Source organism: Dermacentor albipictus, chromosome 1 (genome assembly GCF_038994185.2).
Source record: "Dermacentor albipictus isolate Rhodes 1998 colony chromosome 1, USDA_Dalb.pri_finalv2, whole genome shotgun sequence".
Taxonomy (NCBI): Eukaryota; Metazoa; Arthropoda; class Arachnida; order Ixodida; family Ixodidae; genus Dermacentor; species Dermacentor albipictus.
The window spans coordinates 42892401-42912962 of NC_091821.1; the positions used below are offsets into that span (position 1 = coordinate 42892401).

The following is a 20562-nucleotide window of genomic DNA, read 5'->3' on the forward strand; positions in this document are numbered from 1 at the left end:
ATAAAATAATGTACACGACTCTATATACACGGTTGTTAGCTCTCAAACAAACAATATGATACGAAATGGAGCGCAGATCCAATATATAATGGAGGTATATACCCAGAAGCGGTGAACTAGTGCAGTGCAAATAATAATTTGTCGGGTGGGAAATTCTGTTCAGATATGCAGATATTTCTGGGCATACAATGTGATGTGAACAATTCCTGTTTTACATATACAAATGCCTTATGTTGTTGTTAAGTTATGTTGTGCGCCTCAACTTGAGGTACTTCATTTTTTCTCGCTTCCCTTGCTTCGATGCGTTCTCTCCTGCGACAAGGACGAGCAACCTCGTGATGACAAAACGCCGTATCACTTGGTTGGTGATTTCTACGCTATGCTGCGCACAGCCAACCATATCCAGCTTATTTATTGACAGGCAGCTGGAAATAAGGCCCATGATGCTGTCAGCTTTCAACTTGTCAAAGCTGAAACAATGCGTGAAGGCATCTTCCATCGCAGCAACCAAGTCCTTTAGTGCCCGAGATGGGTAAAGTAGGCCGCCTCTATCCATGTGGTTGGTAAGGCACGACTCTTCCGGAAGCAAGCGCGAGTCTTTTGCTTGAAGCAACAGCTAGAGAACACTATTCGAAATTTGTTCTCATTAGCATTTTCCTGGTAACATACCCGCTAACGTAGAAGGGTATGCGAGAGTCGCTATTTGATCCCACCATTTCACGATGATCTGGCATCGCATCACAATGCTTTACCATCTCGTGAACTTCATTTAGGTGGCCCACATCCAGGAGATCATCCAGCTTACTCTGAACACCGACCAAATTTTTCCAGTGGCGTGGGTCAAGAAGGTTACTCAGAACTTCTTATGACAAGGTAACAAAAGCGGGGAAGGCGAAGCTAACGTAACGTCACCACAGACATCACGACGCGCGCTTGGAGCCGGAGAGATTGCTCAAACACATCACGCTAGGCATCTCGGAGACGACGAGCGCGCCACCTGTCGCTGTCATGAAAAAATGCCGCACCGCCATACGCGGCGCAGCCCAGCCGATGCTGACACCTCCCCCTCTAGCCACCATAACACGGGCAACTAAAGTGCACTTCGAGCAAGTGCACTTCAGCGCACCGAGTGTCATTTTGGCGGCACGCTGCTACACGAGAATGAAAAGTGGTCTTTCAGATTGGTGGCCATGGCGATCGGCAGCGTGGCCGTAAACAGTCCGAGAGCAGTTTATTGCTGTTTTTGATTTTCTTTTAGTGTGGCTCATTTTATTACCTTGTAACGTTACCAAAATTACTCCTGATTCTGCTTTAATATTATTTTACTTATTTTTTTGCTAACTGCTAACGAGGCTACACACTTCGCCGCCGCGAAGTCTGTGCGCCGAAGGCACTCGCCGACGAGTGCGCTCTGCAGGGAGTGTCACTAAGCGTTGCCGTTTGGCAGCCTGCGAATGAAACTATAGCGGCGAAGTGCACTCACTCAATGTGCACTTTGTCACAGGGATATTATCCGTACGTTCCATTGACCGCCTAAGCTGTCACCTGCGTTCTGTAAAGAAATTAACGTACAAGAAAACAGAAGAAATTCGAAAGGAAAAACGTCGGTGGGGGTGAGTTTCGAACCAACGACCCCACGCTCAGAAGCAGAGTGTCTCACCCACTGGGCTAAACCAGCGCCTCCCAGATAGTAAGCCTGTGCACTCTTACTTATGACATCATGCTACTTGGACAAATTTCACGGGCAAGGTAGCGAGACGTCACTGGTCGAAGTGCACCAGCCCTGTGCTATCTAGGAGGTGTTTGCCAAGCGTTTCAACGCGCTAGCTTGCCCGCGGAGAGGAGGAATAAACATTTTATTTAAATAGCGGACTGATGTTATTGCGGGTGAAGCCCCTACTCCAAGGCCCCACTGGGTATAGCGGCTCGTTCGGCCTGGTCCAAGACTGCTTGCTGGCTTCTCAAGTCCTGCCGGGAGAGTCGCGCCTCCCGCGACCATTGAGGAGTTCATAACTCGAAGGACCACTGAGCGGCGTTGAATTTCACATTAACGCTTTCTCGCATTCACAATTCATAAGAAGTACATTCTAAGTAAGGTAAAGTTACTCTAAGCAAAGTGTAATCACAAGCAATGTTTACGCTTGTGTACTGCACGGTTCACTGCCTATGCCGAAATGCAAGACCCAAGTCAGGCGGATGCGTAGCGTGAGACGCCAGCGCACCGATGTTAGGAGGGCAAAACCGATGAATGAAGCTTGTCTAGGGAAGAATGGCGATGAGGGGTACATACATGCCGAGAAGTGCGAGGCACACTTAAATGCATTTAAGGATTCTATTGCCCATGCATCCCAGTGGCACATACATATCTTGGAGGATTGGTCAAGCATTCGCACATGCCCAGTGGCACATAAGCAATGGCCCGAGAATCAGTAGCCCAAGTATAAGAAGTTTAAGAAAATCAAAGAAGCCATTGGATATGATGCGCGATATAATTTAGCTGTGCGCTTTAAAGATGCCTATTAGCCGGCAAGATATCTACAGGTTTCATGTCGTGATTTATAATTTGATTATGCGGAACATGAGATGGCGCTCACTGGCACTACTTTGTCAGCCAACATTGACCCTTTGGGGCGCCGAATAATTCTGTTCATTGAAAACTTACTTTCACCGCATTTCTTGGATCCCGAGATTCAGAAAACGCGTATAGGTGCAGAATCGATTCATATTTTTTCTTTTTTTTTGCTGAGTTTACTGAATGTGGACTCTATGCGAAATCTCACTCCAGGAACAAGATATGAAAACATCAACTATCTCGTGTCTAGCAGGCTTGAAATGCACCTATCTAGGCACTTCAACATTATGCCGGCCCAACACATTGGAAAACAATGAAATAAAGGGACCTACTACCTACAACGGCAAACTCGCACTGAGCAATAACACACAACCGTTTATCTTCTCGCTAATTTTACTAAAACAACGCGCACCCGTTATTCGAACTTACTACACACACACACACACACACACACACACACACACACACACACACACACACACACACACACACACACATATATATATATATATATATATATATATATATATATATATACACGACCTTGCAGTCACACCAGACCACGAGAAGGGGGTGAGCGTAGGAAACTGATAGTTTGCTTTAAATATATATCTTATTCATCAGAATATGTCCTCATCTCATTCTCAATTCAATATGGGTTCCATATTCGACAGTGTCGAATCTTCGACAACTCATTGGCTTGAGCTGGCTCACAGTCCGAAACTTGGTCTTCGTATTCCGGAAAGTTGTAGAAGGGCACGTTGTGCCTGGAAACAATTCGCGCTGGAGTGAGTTCCTTCACTTGTGACCTCATCAACAGTGAAATCACACGACGCTCACCTGTAGAAGTCGGATAGCTCTTCGTTGAACATACGATAAATGAACGAGTTTTGTGCTGTGTCAGTCTCGTCGCAGAGAGCCTATAAGACAAATGAGGCGACATCGCTGTGCTTAACAGCTGCTGCCAGGAGTGATATATCGTAATAATAACTGGGTCTTACCATCATATGCGCTGCATAGAACACATGCTTGCTATCGGCTGGAAAATTCTGGTGCAGGCTGAAGTTGGACATGCTATAACGCGATCCTTCGAGACTGTACTTGAAGGCCTGTGGAAACGAAAGTGTGGTTAGCTCCATACGCTTTACGGAACTAGCTGAAGTGTCCGAGCTCATTCGATGCATTGGTGTAAAGCGTGCAACATACACTGCTTCATAAGAGCAGCTCGCGGTGTTGCTTTTCGGGTGCTGTCATGCTGGTTTGGGTTGAGGTAGGAGCGTGTAGGGTTACTGATATACGATTTGTCTGAACGTTCGTTCAGCTGGGATTAGGAAGGGGAGCCCAAACCACCAGGAGCTGACCGAGCCTGCTGAAGTTCACGACTACTAAATAATTGTAAACTTACCAGGTACTGCAAACACCAGCAGAATAGCCTAGCCATGGTATCGACTAATGACCTGATCACTTAACTTTCATATAAAATTAGCTGGTTAAGGTTTCGCAAAGATAACCTGAAATGCATACTGCGTTAGAAGGTATATTGGGCGTGCACGACACGGCTGTCGCCACTGCACGGTAACGTGCGTCGTCTCCCTTACAGCAGCGTTTTTTTCTTGGGCGAGGAGCTTTGGCACAGGCTTCGAAATTTAGTCGCCTAAGAGCTTGCTTTGGAACAATGTAGTTGTGCGCTGCAAACGGGTAGACGACACAATAATTGACGTTTACACCACTGTGGAGGCGCTTAGCACGCAGTACTGATAGTGCTAGACAACTCAGGAATGCTCCTCTTTCGGTCAGATATGATGGCCCTCGAACTCTAGCTTGCAAAACTTCGTACGTCCCACAGTCCTTCGTTCGCATAAGCAGCCGTACTCGCGTTGAGCAGAACGCAGCTCTTTGTATCTGCATATTAGGTTACATGGTGGTCGCTAACTAGACAACGCGTGTTTCGTGAAGAAAATAGTAATTGTTCGAGGACGGATTGAAAAAATTCTCGATGCATCTACCCTGTAGAGATGTAAGGTAGATTCATCATCAATTTTTTCAGTCCGTGGAGACTTTAATGCTAGTAGCAATCTATCTTATGGTTCGTGGGTAATTGCTGATGATATTGATAACTAGAATTTATTGACGGGAAACGGAAGGCGAAAAACGAGCAGAACAAAAGTACAACAGTAGTCTCGGCGCCAACAGCTTTGCGATTTGTGCTCAGGCCTCACGTCGATGACAGTGCCCCAGTGCTGCTTGCTTCTGCCTCTCTCTCTCTCTCTCTTTCTTCACTACAACATTACGGCGGCGAAGGGGTGCCATGCGGACCAATCCACGCGATCACAGAATGAGAGGATCACGGTACAGCTTTAGGCAGCAATGACATGTCGGAGCCAGACGAGGGAAGCCAACGGCGAAAGTCTGCACAGGCGATCGCATTGTAGCGGCGATCGTTTATTGTGATAGCAATTATATGGACACCCCAGGCGCATTCCTGCAGTCTTGCAGTCTTTGTCGGCGTCGTCGTGATGTTCCAGGTAAATTTCAAGGGCGATAATATCGTCGCCACGCGCTGTATGCTGTATGTACGAGTGAAAGCGTATGAGGGTGAGCCGACGATGGCCGCTTAATCTCGTGCGCGTAAGGAAGGAAACCGGGGAGGAAGCTCACCGTCTTCCATCGCGCGAGAGGCACCGGAGGGACGGCGGTGGGAAACTGCGACTTTTTTTGGAAGCCTTGATTGTCAGGCTTGAATTAGCGGGCCAGCTGACGGCACTCTTCAGCATGCTGTGCAACGCCGGCGCTGGATGCGTATGGCGTGGCCGCCCGGGCTCTATCTTTAAAGCGATCTGCGATGAATACAGAGTATAGGTGCACCGAGGGCTAAGAGCTTCGTGTGCGCTTTGTTCTTGCCGTTTAGTTCGTGTTGAAGCCAGAGGCAGAACCAAGGTCAATTCGCTCGCCGCTGCTGCCGCGCTTTCTCACTCCAGCGTTTTGACAGCTAGTGTGCGCGGTCACCGAGTGAAATATATTCATGTTTGCTTGTGCGCGCGTGGTATCTTGCTTATTAATTTAGTTAGCAAGCAAATCTTTCCAAATTTATATGGCCGATACAACTATTATTCTTATGTCGTATATCAGTCTACTAATTTGCTATCGCAATCGTGAGGCCAGGGGAGTGGAACAAGCATGATTCGCCTTTCGAGCGCAACTGCGACTTTTTTTGGAGGCCTTGATTGTCAGACTTGAATCAGCGGGCCAGCTGACGGCACTCTTCAGCATGCTGTGCGACCTCAGACAATGGGCTGAGTTCGGAGGCGTCCGGGAGGTACCGCAATATGCTGTCAAGTGTGGAGGATGATTCGCGGCCACATAAAAGAACAGACTCGTGCAAAGCCTATTTGGGACTGCGTCGTGGTCCAAAGGGGATAACGAGGTCCGAATTGGTATGGTCAGAATCAATACACATCGCGACTATGTCTCCTCGCGGTCGGTTGAAGCACTCCGTTAGGCCGTTGGTCTAAGCAGTAGATGTGCGCTGAAGAGTACGGCGCTAGCGGAGAAGCCCTTGAATGACCTCGGACAGAAACGCACGGCTTATGTCGCTCAGCAGTCATCGTGGTGCACCATGACGGGGAAGGAAATGGCATAAGAGGAAGGAGGTGACGTCACGAGCACCAGCCATAGGGAATGCAGCTCTTTCTGCGTATCGCATTAGGTGGTCCACCGGGAAAATCATCCAGTGATTGCCACCAAGAGAGCGTGGAAGTGGTTCATATAGATCGATTACAATGCGGTCAAAAGGGCCGGAAGGAGGTGGTAAAGACTGCACATACCGGTCGTATGGTGAAACGTCTTCCGTCGTTGACATGACGGAGAGGACCAAATGTATTTACGGACAAATATATATATCCCACACCATGCAGTAGTATAGCATTGGCGGAGCCATAGATGCGTTTTCAGTGCGCCAGCGTGAGAATGTTGCGGGTCAGCGTGGAAATATGTCAACACACTGGATCGTAAATGGCTGGGTATGACTAGCAGCCATTTTTGTTCGTCAGCGTGATAGCCGCATCGGTATAAGAGTGCATCTCGTATTGCGAAATGTATGGCATGGTGGTGAAGGGCACCGTGGTATGCAGCGGTTGCAGGGGCGTAGAGGACTTGAGAGGAGGGTTGCGACCCGGGGGTCCTTGTGCTGTTCTTAAGACATGTTTGTGACGGTGGGAGTAGCCAGGGGTAAGTATGCCGTGGAAAGTAATTTGTTGTCGTACTTCACTGGCGATCGAGGGAATGCATCCGCGTCAGAATGCTGCGCCCGGATCGGTAAAATACGCGAATGTCCAATTCTTATTGACGAAGAGTCCAACGGTCCAGGCGATCAGAGGGATCCTGAAGAGAAACCAACCAAGAGATTACGTGGATGTCTGTCATCACATCGAAAGCCTAGTCGTACAAAGAGGGGTGAAATTTGCTTAACGCCCACATATTTGCGAGACATTCTTTTTTTGTTACTGATTAATTCGCTTCCACCTTGGTTAAGGGCGAGGCTCTCATAGGCAAGAACATACTTAGGGAAGCCAGGCTTGTGTTGCGCGAGAATTGCACCAAGACGGATCCCACTGGCGTCCGTATGTATTTCGGTTGGTTCAGTCGGGTCACAATGACGTAGCACAGGTGATCCGATCGACTGCATTATAACCTCCGCGGTGTTTGCACGACACAGATGTCTCTTTTGCCACAGCAGCGCCCCTACTCCAAGAGAGCTTGCGTGTCGTTGTAAATATTTGGCCTCGGAGCTCACGTCTAAGCTCTTACAGTTCATTACTGCTCGCGATGTTGTTTCCTTTGATTCTATGTCGTTAGGAACTAATGCGATTCTTGCGTGCTTTGCAGGACTTCCTCCGAGTGATCAAACGAATTACGCAGGCAGCAAAAACAAACACGAGGTACCACAACGTGCCAGGAATAATTGTTCCGAGCGAGAGCGCTAGCTAGTGGCCGAGAGAACAGTGGCATGAGTAAGGCCAATTCGCACGCAAGCAAGCGAGACTTTCCCGCTTGCTTATGCGGCTTACTGCAACCTAAAAGTTGTAGTGTAGTGTCAACTGTAAGCATTAAGATTGAGGTACGGCAACGTACAGAACATTACCTCGAATGACGGTGCCAGTATGAAATTTTGGTTCATCACTTGGGCAGCCATTGCTTTAGCTTCTTCCTGGGGATGGAAAAAAAAACACTGTAAATACCAGGAATGCTAGCGTTTTTTTTTCATTCGTGATTTAATTGCAAAACACGTCAGAAAGAAAATCGACACAAACTTGCGAAGCGTCCGATTTGGTTGATTCGAGGTACTGTTGAACGAGGCACTGCTCGGCCCGCGAAAAGCTCTCTTCGTTTTCCACATTCCACCATTCATCGTAGGCGCCCCTTTCGTCGAAAACGGAGCCTGGAATGAAGGTAAATATTGGGCTACGTCAACCGAGTCTAGAAAGATAACTCCTTGGAGAGGAGCCCAATTACTGCATTGAAGTGGGCAGGCTGCTGTCTCTGCTCGCTTTCTGTGAAGCAAAAGTGTTAACGTGTTTGTTAGTTCTGCTAGTCGTTTATGCATATGAACAGAGGCTGTTACGTGCATTGCGTGTCGTGCCGCGGCATGGACGATTCAAGATATAATTATAATTTTAAGATGCCCGCGAAAACTTAATGAAATACATTCATTCTGTCAACTGATATCTGTGTATGAATTCCTTACAGCAATGACACGTGCTTGCTTGTTTCGAGTTGTCGTTTCGTTCGCAAACATCAACGGGATAAAATTAAAACGAATGTTAGCAACATTTACCTGCATGGAAGAACATTGGTAGTAGTGCGTGTAGAACGTAGTATGCGAGTACTGGCACCTGGAGAAACCTGAAAGAGAGTGTGCAATGAAATAGTAATGGCTGTTACTTCAGTTAAACCGAGAGTACTTAACTGGTAATTAATATGAACTGAAAGCTTGTCTGTTATTGCTGCTCAGAACGATATATTGTCAAGATAATTAAGTACAGAGCGCTCCATTACGATAAGAAATGTACACTCGTTGCTAAAGTAGGGATTATTGCAGGATCGTGGTCTAAGGATTACTGCGATATAATCCTCCAGTCAAAGCATCTATACCTTTGCGCTTTCTAAATTAGTGCGGAAGCATGGACAGTTGACGGTTTTCAGAAGAAATCAGTGCTCGCATTTCATATCAATCCCCACTGTACTATTCTGCAATACACGTGAAGTAACTAGCAACTGTTCCGAAGCTACACTCCACGAGTGACAAACTGTTGTAAGGCACCTACAGACCGACTAAAGTTTCAAATTTCAGGATAGTGAGGTCCACTGACCCTCTCCAATTTGTGACCCAGGTCATGAGTCTTTCCTCTTTACCGTTGAATCCCTCATAAGTGTCAGTCTGTCCCTCCATATCTCTGGTGATTTGGAGAAGTGAAAGATGTGAGCTCAAGTATGCAGACCGGTAAGAGGCTCGCGGTCGCAAGCGCATGCAGTGGCTTTGTTACCTTTTGCAGAGACTGTGCCAGAATGCATAGTGCAACGTACTATGCATGAACTGTAATTCGTACCGGATAAAAAAAAAGAGAAACTATCTTATGCGCGATACTTGAGCGCTTCAAGCGGCATCACTGCGCTGCGAGTTGATAAACATATCCTGGTCCAAAACATAACGTTCTGGCCTGAATGGAGCCGTCATGCAGAGAGGTGAACGTAGAAACGCAAAGATGTCGCTTTAGTTAGTCTGATCTTGAATGTGCGCCCATTCCAAGCTATGATAAACTCGGATATCGAGATTTTAGCGTCGCCACTGCAGGTTGCACAGGATGAACATACTCGACGCAGAACGGTTGATTAGGCTCAGTTTCGCAACGTAAGTTGTTCACGCGAACAAACAATAAGTGGTACTACGAAAGTTATTTGTTCCAATTTCGTTTCCTTCACGCCATGCAGAACGTGCAGAACAGACGTCCTCTTGGCTTTAGAAAATGCACCACTGCACAGATGGTCGCAATACGGCAAAGCGACTTCCACGCGGCTGTGTCAACGCTTCCTAGATTGCAGGCCTGTGCACTCTCCTTTATGACGTCATGGAACGAAGTGCACCAGCCTTGCGCTATCTAGGAGATGTTGGCTGGGCGCCCTTGCGGTTGACTAGTGGTGCTTCAGGGTCAACAACAACTCTAGCGGAATAGCCCCGGTTCTCCCTCGCTCCCGTTCTCTGATCCCCCCGTCAGTAGCAGGACTGACTGGACAGCCTGGCTCAGGTCCGGGGACGTCGACCGACAGCTTGAACTGGTGCACTGGGTGGAGAAGGCCAAGCAGGCCCAGGGCCTTACTTGAGCCCGATCCCTCAGCCACCTCCCCCTTTCTCCTAGCCGCTTTCAATAAAGTTTACCACCACCACCGCAGTCACTATATCGTAATAAATTGTCGTTATTTGCCCAAAATGGCCTTTCTGATTCGAGAGGTAAGCACCGCTTGTGTGCAAATGCATGCCCGAGTGAGTTTTCGTTTGTTTACACAAACAACGGTTGCGGGAACGACAACTCCCCCAGCTGCAGGGACGCCGCAGCTTTGCCAACAAAGCTCAAGTGAGCGCTGCGTCGAGAACCTAGTTGCCGCAATTCATTTTCTGCCCACACACAAATCAGTGCTTCTGCGTTTGCGAAACATGTTTACTTTCGAGTGCACTTGCCTCACGCTCCTTGTTGACGGATGCACCAGGATGGAGTGGATGGCAGGAATATCTGCGCACGAGGCGAAGCGAGAGATGCTCATTGGCTGCGTAGCGGCTCTGCACTTCGCCTTAACGTATCCGTCAGGCTTAACAAAAAAAAAAAGAAAAGCTATTTGATCCTTGCTTCTGCGTCTATTATTGGCAGCGTCAGCCAGCTCAAAAATGACAAAAACTTTCAATCACTCAAATCTCTCTTGACATGTCTGTAAACGAAACCCAGAGTTGAGAAAAAGAAACTGGCTGTCTCGACATTTCTATTTAGAAACGAAAGTACGTTCTTCAGTATCTTTAAAAGACCCCTCACCAGGTCTGGTCATTTTGAGCTGGCAAGCGCAGAGCATTCAATTCGCGATAACGATCGCGTCTGCCAAGTATTACATCACTACGCACCGCGGAAGGACCTGAAATTTCAAACCGAACGCCGTTTCCCGTTCTCCTGGCGGCCGCCGCGCTCCAATCTGGGGTATGACGTACACGTACTACTGCGCCTACGTACACGTGCTTGCGCTGTGACGTCGCTCGTGGTGACACGTGACTTCAAGAATTATTCAAGGCAACATCTGTTATTTGTGTAGTATGTTGCTTGAATAGACCAATTAAAGCTTAGAGAAATAATAAATCACACAAACCGGATGTCTGAGTGTTTTTGTTTTACTTCGCACCGCAGCAAAAGAGATGTACTTCCGTTTCTTCTGCATGTTCCCAGTCCGTGCAGTCGCGCGCGCAGACAGCGAAACTATGTCATTTAATTTCTACCGTCTTCCAGCGCGGGATCGCGCTCTGTGATCCGCTTGTGTCTGCCTCAGTATTCGTGTAGCACTGATTTATACCGCTAGTCAGATGTCCTCGTGCACAGCGCCCAAAATCGTGTGCTGCGCGAAACGAGACAATCACAACAGCTCGCGCGCGAAGCCGTCAGCGGAAGTGAGCCGCACTGCAAAAAAGCGACGAGAAAAAAAAAAAAAAAAAGGCGGGGCCCGTGACGTATACGTCAAGCGATCCTCGAGTTCCGGTATGCGAGACCGTGGGGAAGGAATTTTGCTTGCGGAGGCTAGATGGGGCCAGTGGAGAGAGTGTATCGCTGGGCAGTGGAGCTCGCCTCCTGAAATCATGGGTTCGCGGCACTGAAATATTTCCATCTCGGCTATTAATGAGCCGATATGATTTCTGTTTTGCGGTAGAACGCTCCCTATAGGAGACGTAATAACTTCCAGCGTATAACCGAAGTTTGCTGTGTGGCCTGTTGAAGGGCCCTTTAAAGCAACGTCCACCCGTATTCTTAACCTTAATGCACGCTCCAAGTGTCAGCGAAGCTGACATTTTCCAAATGACAACGAATCAGGCGCGCACTATTCATAGCCTACGCGTCAAATTAGTTCAAGTGTCTTCCCTCCCGTATTCGCCCGTATTCTTATACGAACCGGCATGGTAGCAGAACGGCTATGTATTCTTCTAGTGAGGACGAGGTTGCGCGTTTGATCAGCGTCCGCTGTGGCAGCACTTACAAGGGCGCGAAATGCAAAATAATAATAATAATAATTAACACGCTCGTGTACTCAGATTTAGGCGGATGTTACAAGAACCCTGGGTAGTGAAAATTCTATTTTGGAGCCCTACACCACGGCGTCTCCTGTGACACGTACACTGTGCTTAGTCTGGAAAATTACACCCTCGAGGGTGGATTGGATGTCGAAACAACCTTTTTTGCATCCTTAATTTCTCTGTGAATTTCGTTCCTTCTGTGTATAAGAAAATTCACACAAGAATAAGAATTGGTTGGAGTGCATACGGCAGACATTGTCAGCTCCTGACTAGAAGCTTACCATTATCATTCAATAGGAAGGTGTACAATCAGTTTATTTTACCGGTGCTAACATATGGGGCAGAGGCTTGGAGACTGACAAAGAAGCTGGAGAACAAGTTAAGGACCGCGCAAAGAGCGATGGAACGAAGAATGCAGAAAGAGAGCGGTTTTGATCAGAGAGTAAATGGGTATAGCCGATATTCTAAATGACATTAAGAGAAAAAAGTGGAGCAGGCCATGTAATGCGTAGAGCAGATAACCGGTGGTATATTAGGGTTACAGAATGGGTGCCAAGAGGAGGGAAGCGCAGTCGAGGACGGCAGAAGTCTAGGTGCGGAGATGAAATTAGGAAATTCGCGGGCGCTAGTAGAAATTGGTTGGCGCAGGACAGGGATAATTGGAGATCGCAGGGAGAGGCCTCCGTCCTGCAGTGGACATCAAATAAGCTGATGATGACGATGAATTTCTCTGAAATTTGCGTAAATGGGTCCATCGGTTAGCAGAATACCTTTACTACACGCTTTTATTAATTCAGGGGCTCAAAAAGGGTGTTTTGTGAGAAACATATACGCCTGGGGGAATTTAAGGGTGGTCGGAGAACATTAAACGCAAGTAAAAAGCCATAAGTGTAGAGTCCCATGCGATTTTGTGCGAAGTCATTGTGCCAGCCCCCCTCATACGGTCACAGTAGGCTACGTATGTTAAGCTTGTTACTTCATGTATAAGGTGTCTCCGCTGGTGAAGTGGGAAGACATCGCTTTTTAAAGGCAACCCAAACTTTTCCGTATCGGTTTGCTTCTAGCCTCTTATAGTAGGCCGATATGTGCTACTGGCACAACTAGTTGCCGTGACGTTCCGAAATTATATATATATATATATATATATATATATATATATATATATATATATATATATATATATATATATATATATATATATATATATACGCGAGTTAATGTTATCTTAGTTGAAATCAAGAAAATGAAATGGGCATGGGCAGGACATGTAATGAGGAGGGAAGATAACCGATGGGCATTAAGTTTTACGCACTGGATTCCATGGGAAGGGAAGCGTAGCAGAGGGCGGCAGAAAGTTAGGTAGGCGGATGAGATTAAGAAGTTCGCAGGGACAACATGGCCACAATTAGTACATGACCGGGGTAGTTGGAGAAGTATGGGAGAGGCCTTTGCCCTGCAGTGGGCGTAACCAGGCTGATGACGATGATGATGATGATGATATATATATATAATGATAGCATAAGTAGGCAACAAAGAAAGACACTAAGGACAACACAGGGCAAATTACTTGTACTTACTAATTGAATTGGGGAAACGATAAATAAATGGAAATGGAAGTGGATCAAAAAGCAGCTTGCCGCAGGTGGGGAACGATCTCACGTCTTTGCATTACGCGTGCGATGCTCTACCAATTGAGCTACCACGGCGCCGTTTTTCGATCCGCTATATATACAGGGTGTTTCAGCGAACACTTTCAAAAATTTTTAAGAGTTGCCTGTGGCAGATATCACAATTCTAGTTCATGAGCTGGTCTACTCGAAGCGGCGGACAATACTTACGTAAAAAGTTGAGGTGCAAAATCGACTAATTAATAAAATTTAGCTTATTCAGCTTTTAACGAATTACATTATGGCCACTATTGTAATTTACAAATTCTAGCCGTGGAGTTCGCAAGGCGGATCCACTTGGAATTAATTTTCAAGATGACATTAGTTTCGAGATACAAATTCCCGAACTTTGCGGAGAAATGCATTGGCGTTCCAGTTAATTTGTTAACAAAACATAGTTTCATGCACTGAAGCGTACAAGTAACTAAAACGCCAATGCATTTATCCGCAAAGCTCGGGAATTTATACCTCGAAACTGGTGTCCTCCTGAGAATTCGTTCCAAGTGGATCCGCCTTGCGAACTCCACAGCTATAATTTGTAAATTGCAATATTGGCCATAATGTAATTAGCTAAAATGTTAACTAGTGAATACTTGTTAATTAGTCGATTTCGCATTTCAATGTTGTGTGCAAGTAGTGTCCGCGGCTGCGAGTAGACCGCCTCATAAACTAGAATTGAGCTATTTGCCACAGACACGCTTTGAAAAAATGTTGAAAGTGTTTGCTGAAACACCCTGTATGTATAGTACACAGGTGCTTTTTTTTTTCTTTTTAGTTTCGCCTCCATTGAAATACGGCCGCCGTGGCCGGGATTTGGACTCGCACCCTTTGAATGGAGGTAAACGAACTGTTGCAGTGTCAAGTTTCACGGTGAACACCCCTTCACTTAATCCTCTCAGTATGCGCCTGATAATAAGTTAGGTGTATTTGGCATTGCAGGAACCTTTCTATACATTAGTTTTTTCAGAGCAAATAACGCCCGAAAGGTTGGCGGTGAGCAATGGCTAATTTTACGCTAAAATATACATTTACAACATGCACAATGAGAGGAAATACAAGGCAACACAATCCCTTAGGTCCATTTTTTTGCCCGTAATACATGAATGCTGCCCAAGGAAAATGTCTTTTGCTGTTAACCTATTATACGTGCTTTGTAAACGTGCGCCTGCATGTGCTGCGCTATTGTTGCAACTTTAGTCCTCAGGATGTCCTGGGCTCATTAGTGCTCTTAAGTCTGCCAGCACACCGAGAGACTATCTTTAAGATCCGTGACTACGTTAATTACGTTTAGTACGCCTCCCTTAGTTTATCGCCCGGATGAACGGTCTCTCTTGCTTGACTTGAGAGCTTTCTTCATGCTTTATTTTACCCGTGAAAAAGAAGCAAAACAATATGTTCACCTGGTGAATCTTAGGATTGCGATGCTGTGGGCGCACAATGTCCTTAGAGCGTGGAATATGTACAAAAAACGTATCGGAGGCAAAAACAACTTTTTTTTTCCTGGAACGGATTTAAGGGTACTCACATAGCTTGTTTGCTTGTACGTCAAGCCAACACCTTTTCCTTAGCGACGATATTGGCCACCTGAAACGAGTCCCGCAATCAGCGGCAGGCATGTGTTCTTACTGCAGGTCGTAACTTACGATGACCTTTTCTCGTCCGCATTGTATGCGCGCGGACTTTCGTAGAAATATTGCACACCGAGACGTGTATGTGATATGTCAACCATAGCAATAAACACGGCTCGCTGTTTGAAGTTGTGGCCGTTCGAAATTGCGGTCCAACAACTTAAATAGGAAGTTATCAATAAAGTAGGTAACCAATAAGACCCACATGTAAGCCTCCCCGTTGGGTCCAATGACGAGGTCCAGATGCCTTTCTGTGACAAACTTCTGCATCTGGAAAAGGTTGCGCAGAAATCCGTCTTCCGTGTTCAAGTTTGGAACCTGACAGAAATACGAGGCAGCTTCAGACTTTTGGGACATTTCCAGCGCAAGTAGGAACAAGAAACGCTCCAGGAGAAATAAAGAGAGAGAGGGAGAGAGAACAATTGGACAGGAAGGACACCAGGAAGCTGCGAATGTCTAGCTTTCAGCTAAGCTGCGGCTTTCAGGTTTAAATACGTTCGATATTCGTTCCCTCGTCTGTCACTCCGCAATATCTTACTTTGTTGTAGTACTCCTGGACGAATCGGCGTATCTTGGCAACATCTGGGACGAAAGCACTGACCTCCAGCAAGTCCAGCTGCAGAAAAAAAACAAGGGGGGAGGGAGGGGGATTTCTCTTGGCTTCAGAAAACAGCGCACAAAAGCTACGCAAGTCATACTCCACGAAGGTTTCACACACACACACACACACACACACACACACACACACACACACACACACACACACACACACACACACACACACACACCCACACACACACACACACACACACACACACGCGCACACGCACACACGCACACACGCACACACGCACACACGCACACACACAAACACACACACACACACACACACGCGCGCACGCACGCATGCACGCACGCACACACACACACACACGCACGCACAAAAGGCGTTTCCTTTGTCTATATGGGAATATATCATGTCACAATGAAAGTGTCGTGCTTCTATGTCGGCGCAGATATGGATCAATCCGCGCAACTAAATATTCGGATGGCCACCTGCGCAGGTTAAGTACTCCTTTGACTAAATATTTGGTGATTTTTATTCTGGCGATGCCAGTTTTGTTAAAAAGTGCGCTGTGTAAATAGACTATGTTAAGCCCGTAAAAAACAACTGCTGAAGCCGCCGTGTAGGTGACCACGGCCACACTTATCGCCGAGGTCATAGCGGCATCATTGGCAGTGGCGACTGCGGGCCAAAGTAGACGATGAAGTGGCTTCAGAGAAACGCGTAGTCTCGGCCGCGCTGTCGTCATCAAATAGTGGTCTCGTTCGGCCATGCGGGCGCGTGGACTATCAAATTGAGGGCGCGAGCGACGCAATGCAAATGCATCTTCTTCGTTGCCCTTTTCCTGTTCAGTCTGTTTTTGTTGGATAAGCTGCATCATATGTCATTTCTCGACAGTTAGCTGACGGATGCAGTAGACTTCAATAATAATAATAATAATAATAATAATAATAATAATAATAATAATGTTCATTGCCACAAAAAAATGTAGGACACCCACAGGCCGGTCCAAGCCACAGCTGGCTTGTATGACCGTGCCTTGAACATGACACACATGGTGAATGAAATACAGACATCGATGAGACACGGAGAACAAAGAAAAAATAAAAGAAAAGAAATGAGAAAGAAGAATACGATAGCGTTTGGATATTCTACTTAAAGAAAAGAAATTGCAGCAGTAAATATTACGATGCCATAGTGTTCTGCAAATTAACTAATTCCACCATAGCTCCTTCAATAATTCTTTCAGCGTGCTTTTCGAAGTCGAGTTAAAGATGTCATCCGGTAACTTGCTAAAAATGTCCGGCGCATATGCGCAGTGTTGCTGCTCAGGCTAGCGTTTAGGCCAGAAATCCTTCAGCCACAGGGATGAGTACGTCCGGGGACAAGAGCGAAGAAAAAAGGTTTATTTAACATTATTTACACTGGTTCCAGATACGGGAGCGCAGTCCATGTGGCGTAGTGAGATGGCAATAGGACTTGGCACCCCGAAGCGCCGCGTCCCAGAGCTTACATGTACTCATCAACCCAGCATCATTCGGTACATTGACCACGGCACTCCCCCTCAACCCGTGTTGACTGGGCGGGGGGCTTTCGTTCGGGCCAACGGTCCTTCCCGGACAAGGGGGCTGCTGTGGTGCAGCACAACGAAGCTGCTGCACTCAACTCACGAACAGCTATGTCGGTCTTACAGGACACGAGCCTGAGAGACCCTCTGATTTCCTTAACGCAAAAGAGGTCAAGGCATACAACGATGTAGCGCGACCGCACGAGGTTCCACCACGACGGGTGCCGGCTCTGGGTTCCACTGAGCCAAACAATACCCCGTGGATCGACTGGCACACACGACCAAGTCGAGCGACCTTAGGAGCACGCATCATAACTTAATGGAGAGCTTTCCACCTGACCCATCAAAATTCACGGCAGGGCGAGCCCACACTTCCAGAAACCTTGTCGGCCAAGTGGGGCCGCCCCCGAGTGAGATGCTCAGACGCTCCCGTGCTTTCGCAAGCACTTCGTGAAAGCCCGGCACCTGCCCCCCGAAAACCGCATCACAGCGTGCCAACCAAACTTGGTATCAGCACTCGACAGGAAGTACGAACTGGTTGATCGCCTGCTTAGGCAAAGGGTGCAAAAAGCAAACAGTCTGATATGAGACGCCTGGGAGACTAAAAAGACTGGGAATCCGTTGGAGAAGAGCTGCGGGAAGCAAACACTGCGTAAAGATATGAACTGAATCCTCACGACCGCCACAAAAAGGGCACACTTCACGAGCCAGGATGGTTGTGAAGTGCCTGTGACTCACCGGCAAACACCCTCGCACGAGGTGGTACATGAAGGAAGGAAGGAAGGAAAGAAGGAAGGAAGCAAGGAAGAAAGGAAAAAAACTTTATTTAAGGCCAACACTAAGGCCCAGTGAAGTAGAGCGCCTGCCCCGCTAAGGCTCGTTGTTTATCCTCCGAGTCCGAGTGAAGCCAAGCACTCCAGGAAGGAGGGGAAGGGTAAGGAAAATGAGGAGAGGTAATGGCAGTGTTACATGAGTACAGAATGTGTTCTGCACCTGCCCTTATCTCCGGACCGTTGGGGGAGTGAGCTGTGCTACGCCAACCGAAGTTGTAGAGCATTAGTGGCGTGAGAAGAGTGTTCGTTTGAACATTACGAAGAACATGTGCTTGTTCCGTGCTGAGTGAGGAGTGAGGTTGGGGCAAAATAGTACGGTTTTCCTTGATGTTCTGGTAGTGTACAGCTATTTGCGCTTTGTACGTGGCAACGTCTTCCACTGTCGTTGGATTTGGCCAGAGAATCGAGGGCGCCCGGAGGTAATTTCGCGGGCACGTTGATGAACCAACTCATTTCCCTCGATCCCAGCATGACCAGGCACCCAACGCAGGGTGATTGTAATGTTCAGTTTGCGGTTACAGGATTCTGTTAAGATGTCATGTAGGTGTGTTTCCAACAGTCGTTGTTGTATGTTGCGAATGGCTTTGCTGGAGTCGGTATAAAGGTTGATGTTACTGGAGTGGTGCTTAGTGAGTAGAGAGGCTTCTTGTATGGCATATATTATCGCGTGAGTCTCCAGAGTGGCTATGTTGGAAGGGTTGTAAAATGGCGCAGCTGTTTGGACGATCGGTGCTGTCTGTCCAGGTGTATATATTGCATACGCGTATGATCCCATGTCAGAGCGTGTGGCGTCCGTGTATATCGTGATGCATTTACTGTCAATGTAGTGATGTTTTGCTTGCGCTTGACGTCGACCGTCATGAAGGTGTGGCGTCATATTTTTTGGTATGTTTGTAAATGCAATGTTGCGTGGTAGCGGAGGGCTTTGGTTAACTGGTGTCAACTGGATAGGGGGTACATGAACGTAGCTCGTCTGGCGTCGAGGAAGCTGGCCGTAATGAGCTTCCAGCTTGGTCTGTGGAAGGACAGATCGTACTTTTGGCAATGCAGGGAGAGACCGGGGGTAAGGATATCAACTAGTTCTTGGATTGAAGTTGAAACTACATCGATGCCGGGGTGAACCTTGCGGAGGCGTACCAAAGAATTGGCAGGCGCCCCATAAATGGTGGGAAACCTGAGGGAGGCACACAGTGAGAAAATCACATAAAGAAAAAGAAACAGATGACTGTGTCAGTGACACATCCGAATCTCTTTAGGCTACAGAGTGTCAGTTTTTAAGCATTATATCTGTTAACTGCCTGGCGTAAGTTATCCATTCATTTTGATTACGTTTGCGCATGTGTAGCTGCCACAGAGTGCATGCCCGCGCCCCTCTCGAGTGGGCCGACATTGCCTCCGCAGCCGCAGCGCTGCTTGCACGGCGATGAAGGAGAGCGCTCCCCATTGTCCCCGAACCCGCCCGACGGGTTGATCACGTGGGTCGCCTGAGCGCGACGGAGGGACGAGGCGGCTCGGCGAGCGGCAGAGCAGCTTGGAGGACGAAGGAGCGGGGTCGTGCACCGGGGGACAGCTGAAGATGTGGTCGGCAGGCTGAGATCTCCAGGCCGAAGCCTTCGCCGGTCGAGCGACAGACGGTGCAAGTTTGTCAGGATCTTCGGCAGCGAGGTTGCAGCAGCCTGACGCTCTTCAGATCGGGACCTCGGCAAGCATGCCCCAGATAAGCCTCGTGTTCCAGGCCGCTCTCAGAACTTTCCGCCGGACTCTCTTTTCTAATCGCGTTCAATCTTTCATTTGTTCATCCATCGCGTGTTAATTATTGTATGTTCTGTTAGTGTAGTGTTTGCCGTATTTATTGTCGCGTGTATTTTGTATTTGTGTCGCGTATTTTGTTTGTTATTCCGCGAGTGTTAATGGTTCCCACGTGGTGGGCTTAGTGTCGCGCGAGTGGCGTCAGGGCGTGTGCTGTGTGACCCGCACGCCTTCCGCGAGCTAGGACCCACTACTGGAAGTTGCATGTTGTTTTTTTTCCATTATGTCTCGGGCATGATTTTATCTTATAAATTGAATGTGTGTGTTTTACGTCGCCTCCCGTCTCATGCCTCTGGTTCACGGTCGATCAGGCGTGGACCTTATCGCCAGTCAGCAGTCGAACCCTCAATAAACGCACGCGGGCTGGGTTTGTTGTCGCCCCATCCCCTCCGGTTCGGAGAGTGCGAATTCCCTCACCACCAATCTTTGACAGTAGCCACGGTGTATATATTTGCGTTAAAAGAAATTAAATTATGGGGTTGTACATGCCAAAGCCACTTTTTGATTATGAGGCACGTTGTAGTGGAGGACTCCGGAAATTTTGACCATCTGGGGTTCTTTAACGTGAACCTAAATTTTAGTACACGGCTGCTTTCGCATTTCGC

General features: G+C 47.5%; 1 protein-coding gene across 1 annotated transcript in view; it reads right to left on the reverse strand.

Annotated features, from left to right (window-relative positions):
- Window positions 1-3166: 3166 nt before the first annotated feature.
- LOC135905528 (neprilysin-1-like) overlaps window positions 3167-20562 on the reverse strand; it is a 48425-nt gene continuing 31029 nt past the window's right edge. The window contains exons 14-23 of the mRNA XM_065436485.2: window positions 15722-15799; window positions 15389-15501; window positions 15081-15139; window positions 10305-10356; window positions 8406-8473; window positions 7882-8009; window positions 7713-7778; window positions 3574-3681; window positions 3413-3492; window positions 3167-3339 (exon numbers count right to left, since the gene is read on the reverse strand). Coding sequence (XP_065292557.1) covers window positions 3222-3339; window positions 3413-3492; window positions 3574-3681; window positions 7713-7778; window positions 7882-8009; window positions 8406-8473; window positions 10305-10356; window positions 15081-15139; window positions 15389-15501; window positions 15722-15799 — 870 coding nt within the window. The 3' untranslated portion in view covers window positions 3167-3221. The remainder of the gene's footprint in view (window positions 3340-3412; window positions 3493-3573; window positions 3682-7712; window positions 7779-7881; window positions 8010-8405; window positions 8474-10304; window positions 10357-15080; window positions 15140-15388; window positions 15502-15721; window positions 15800-20562) is intronic.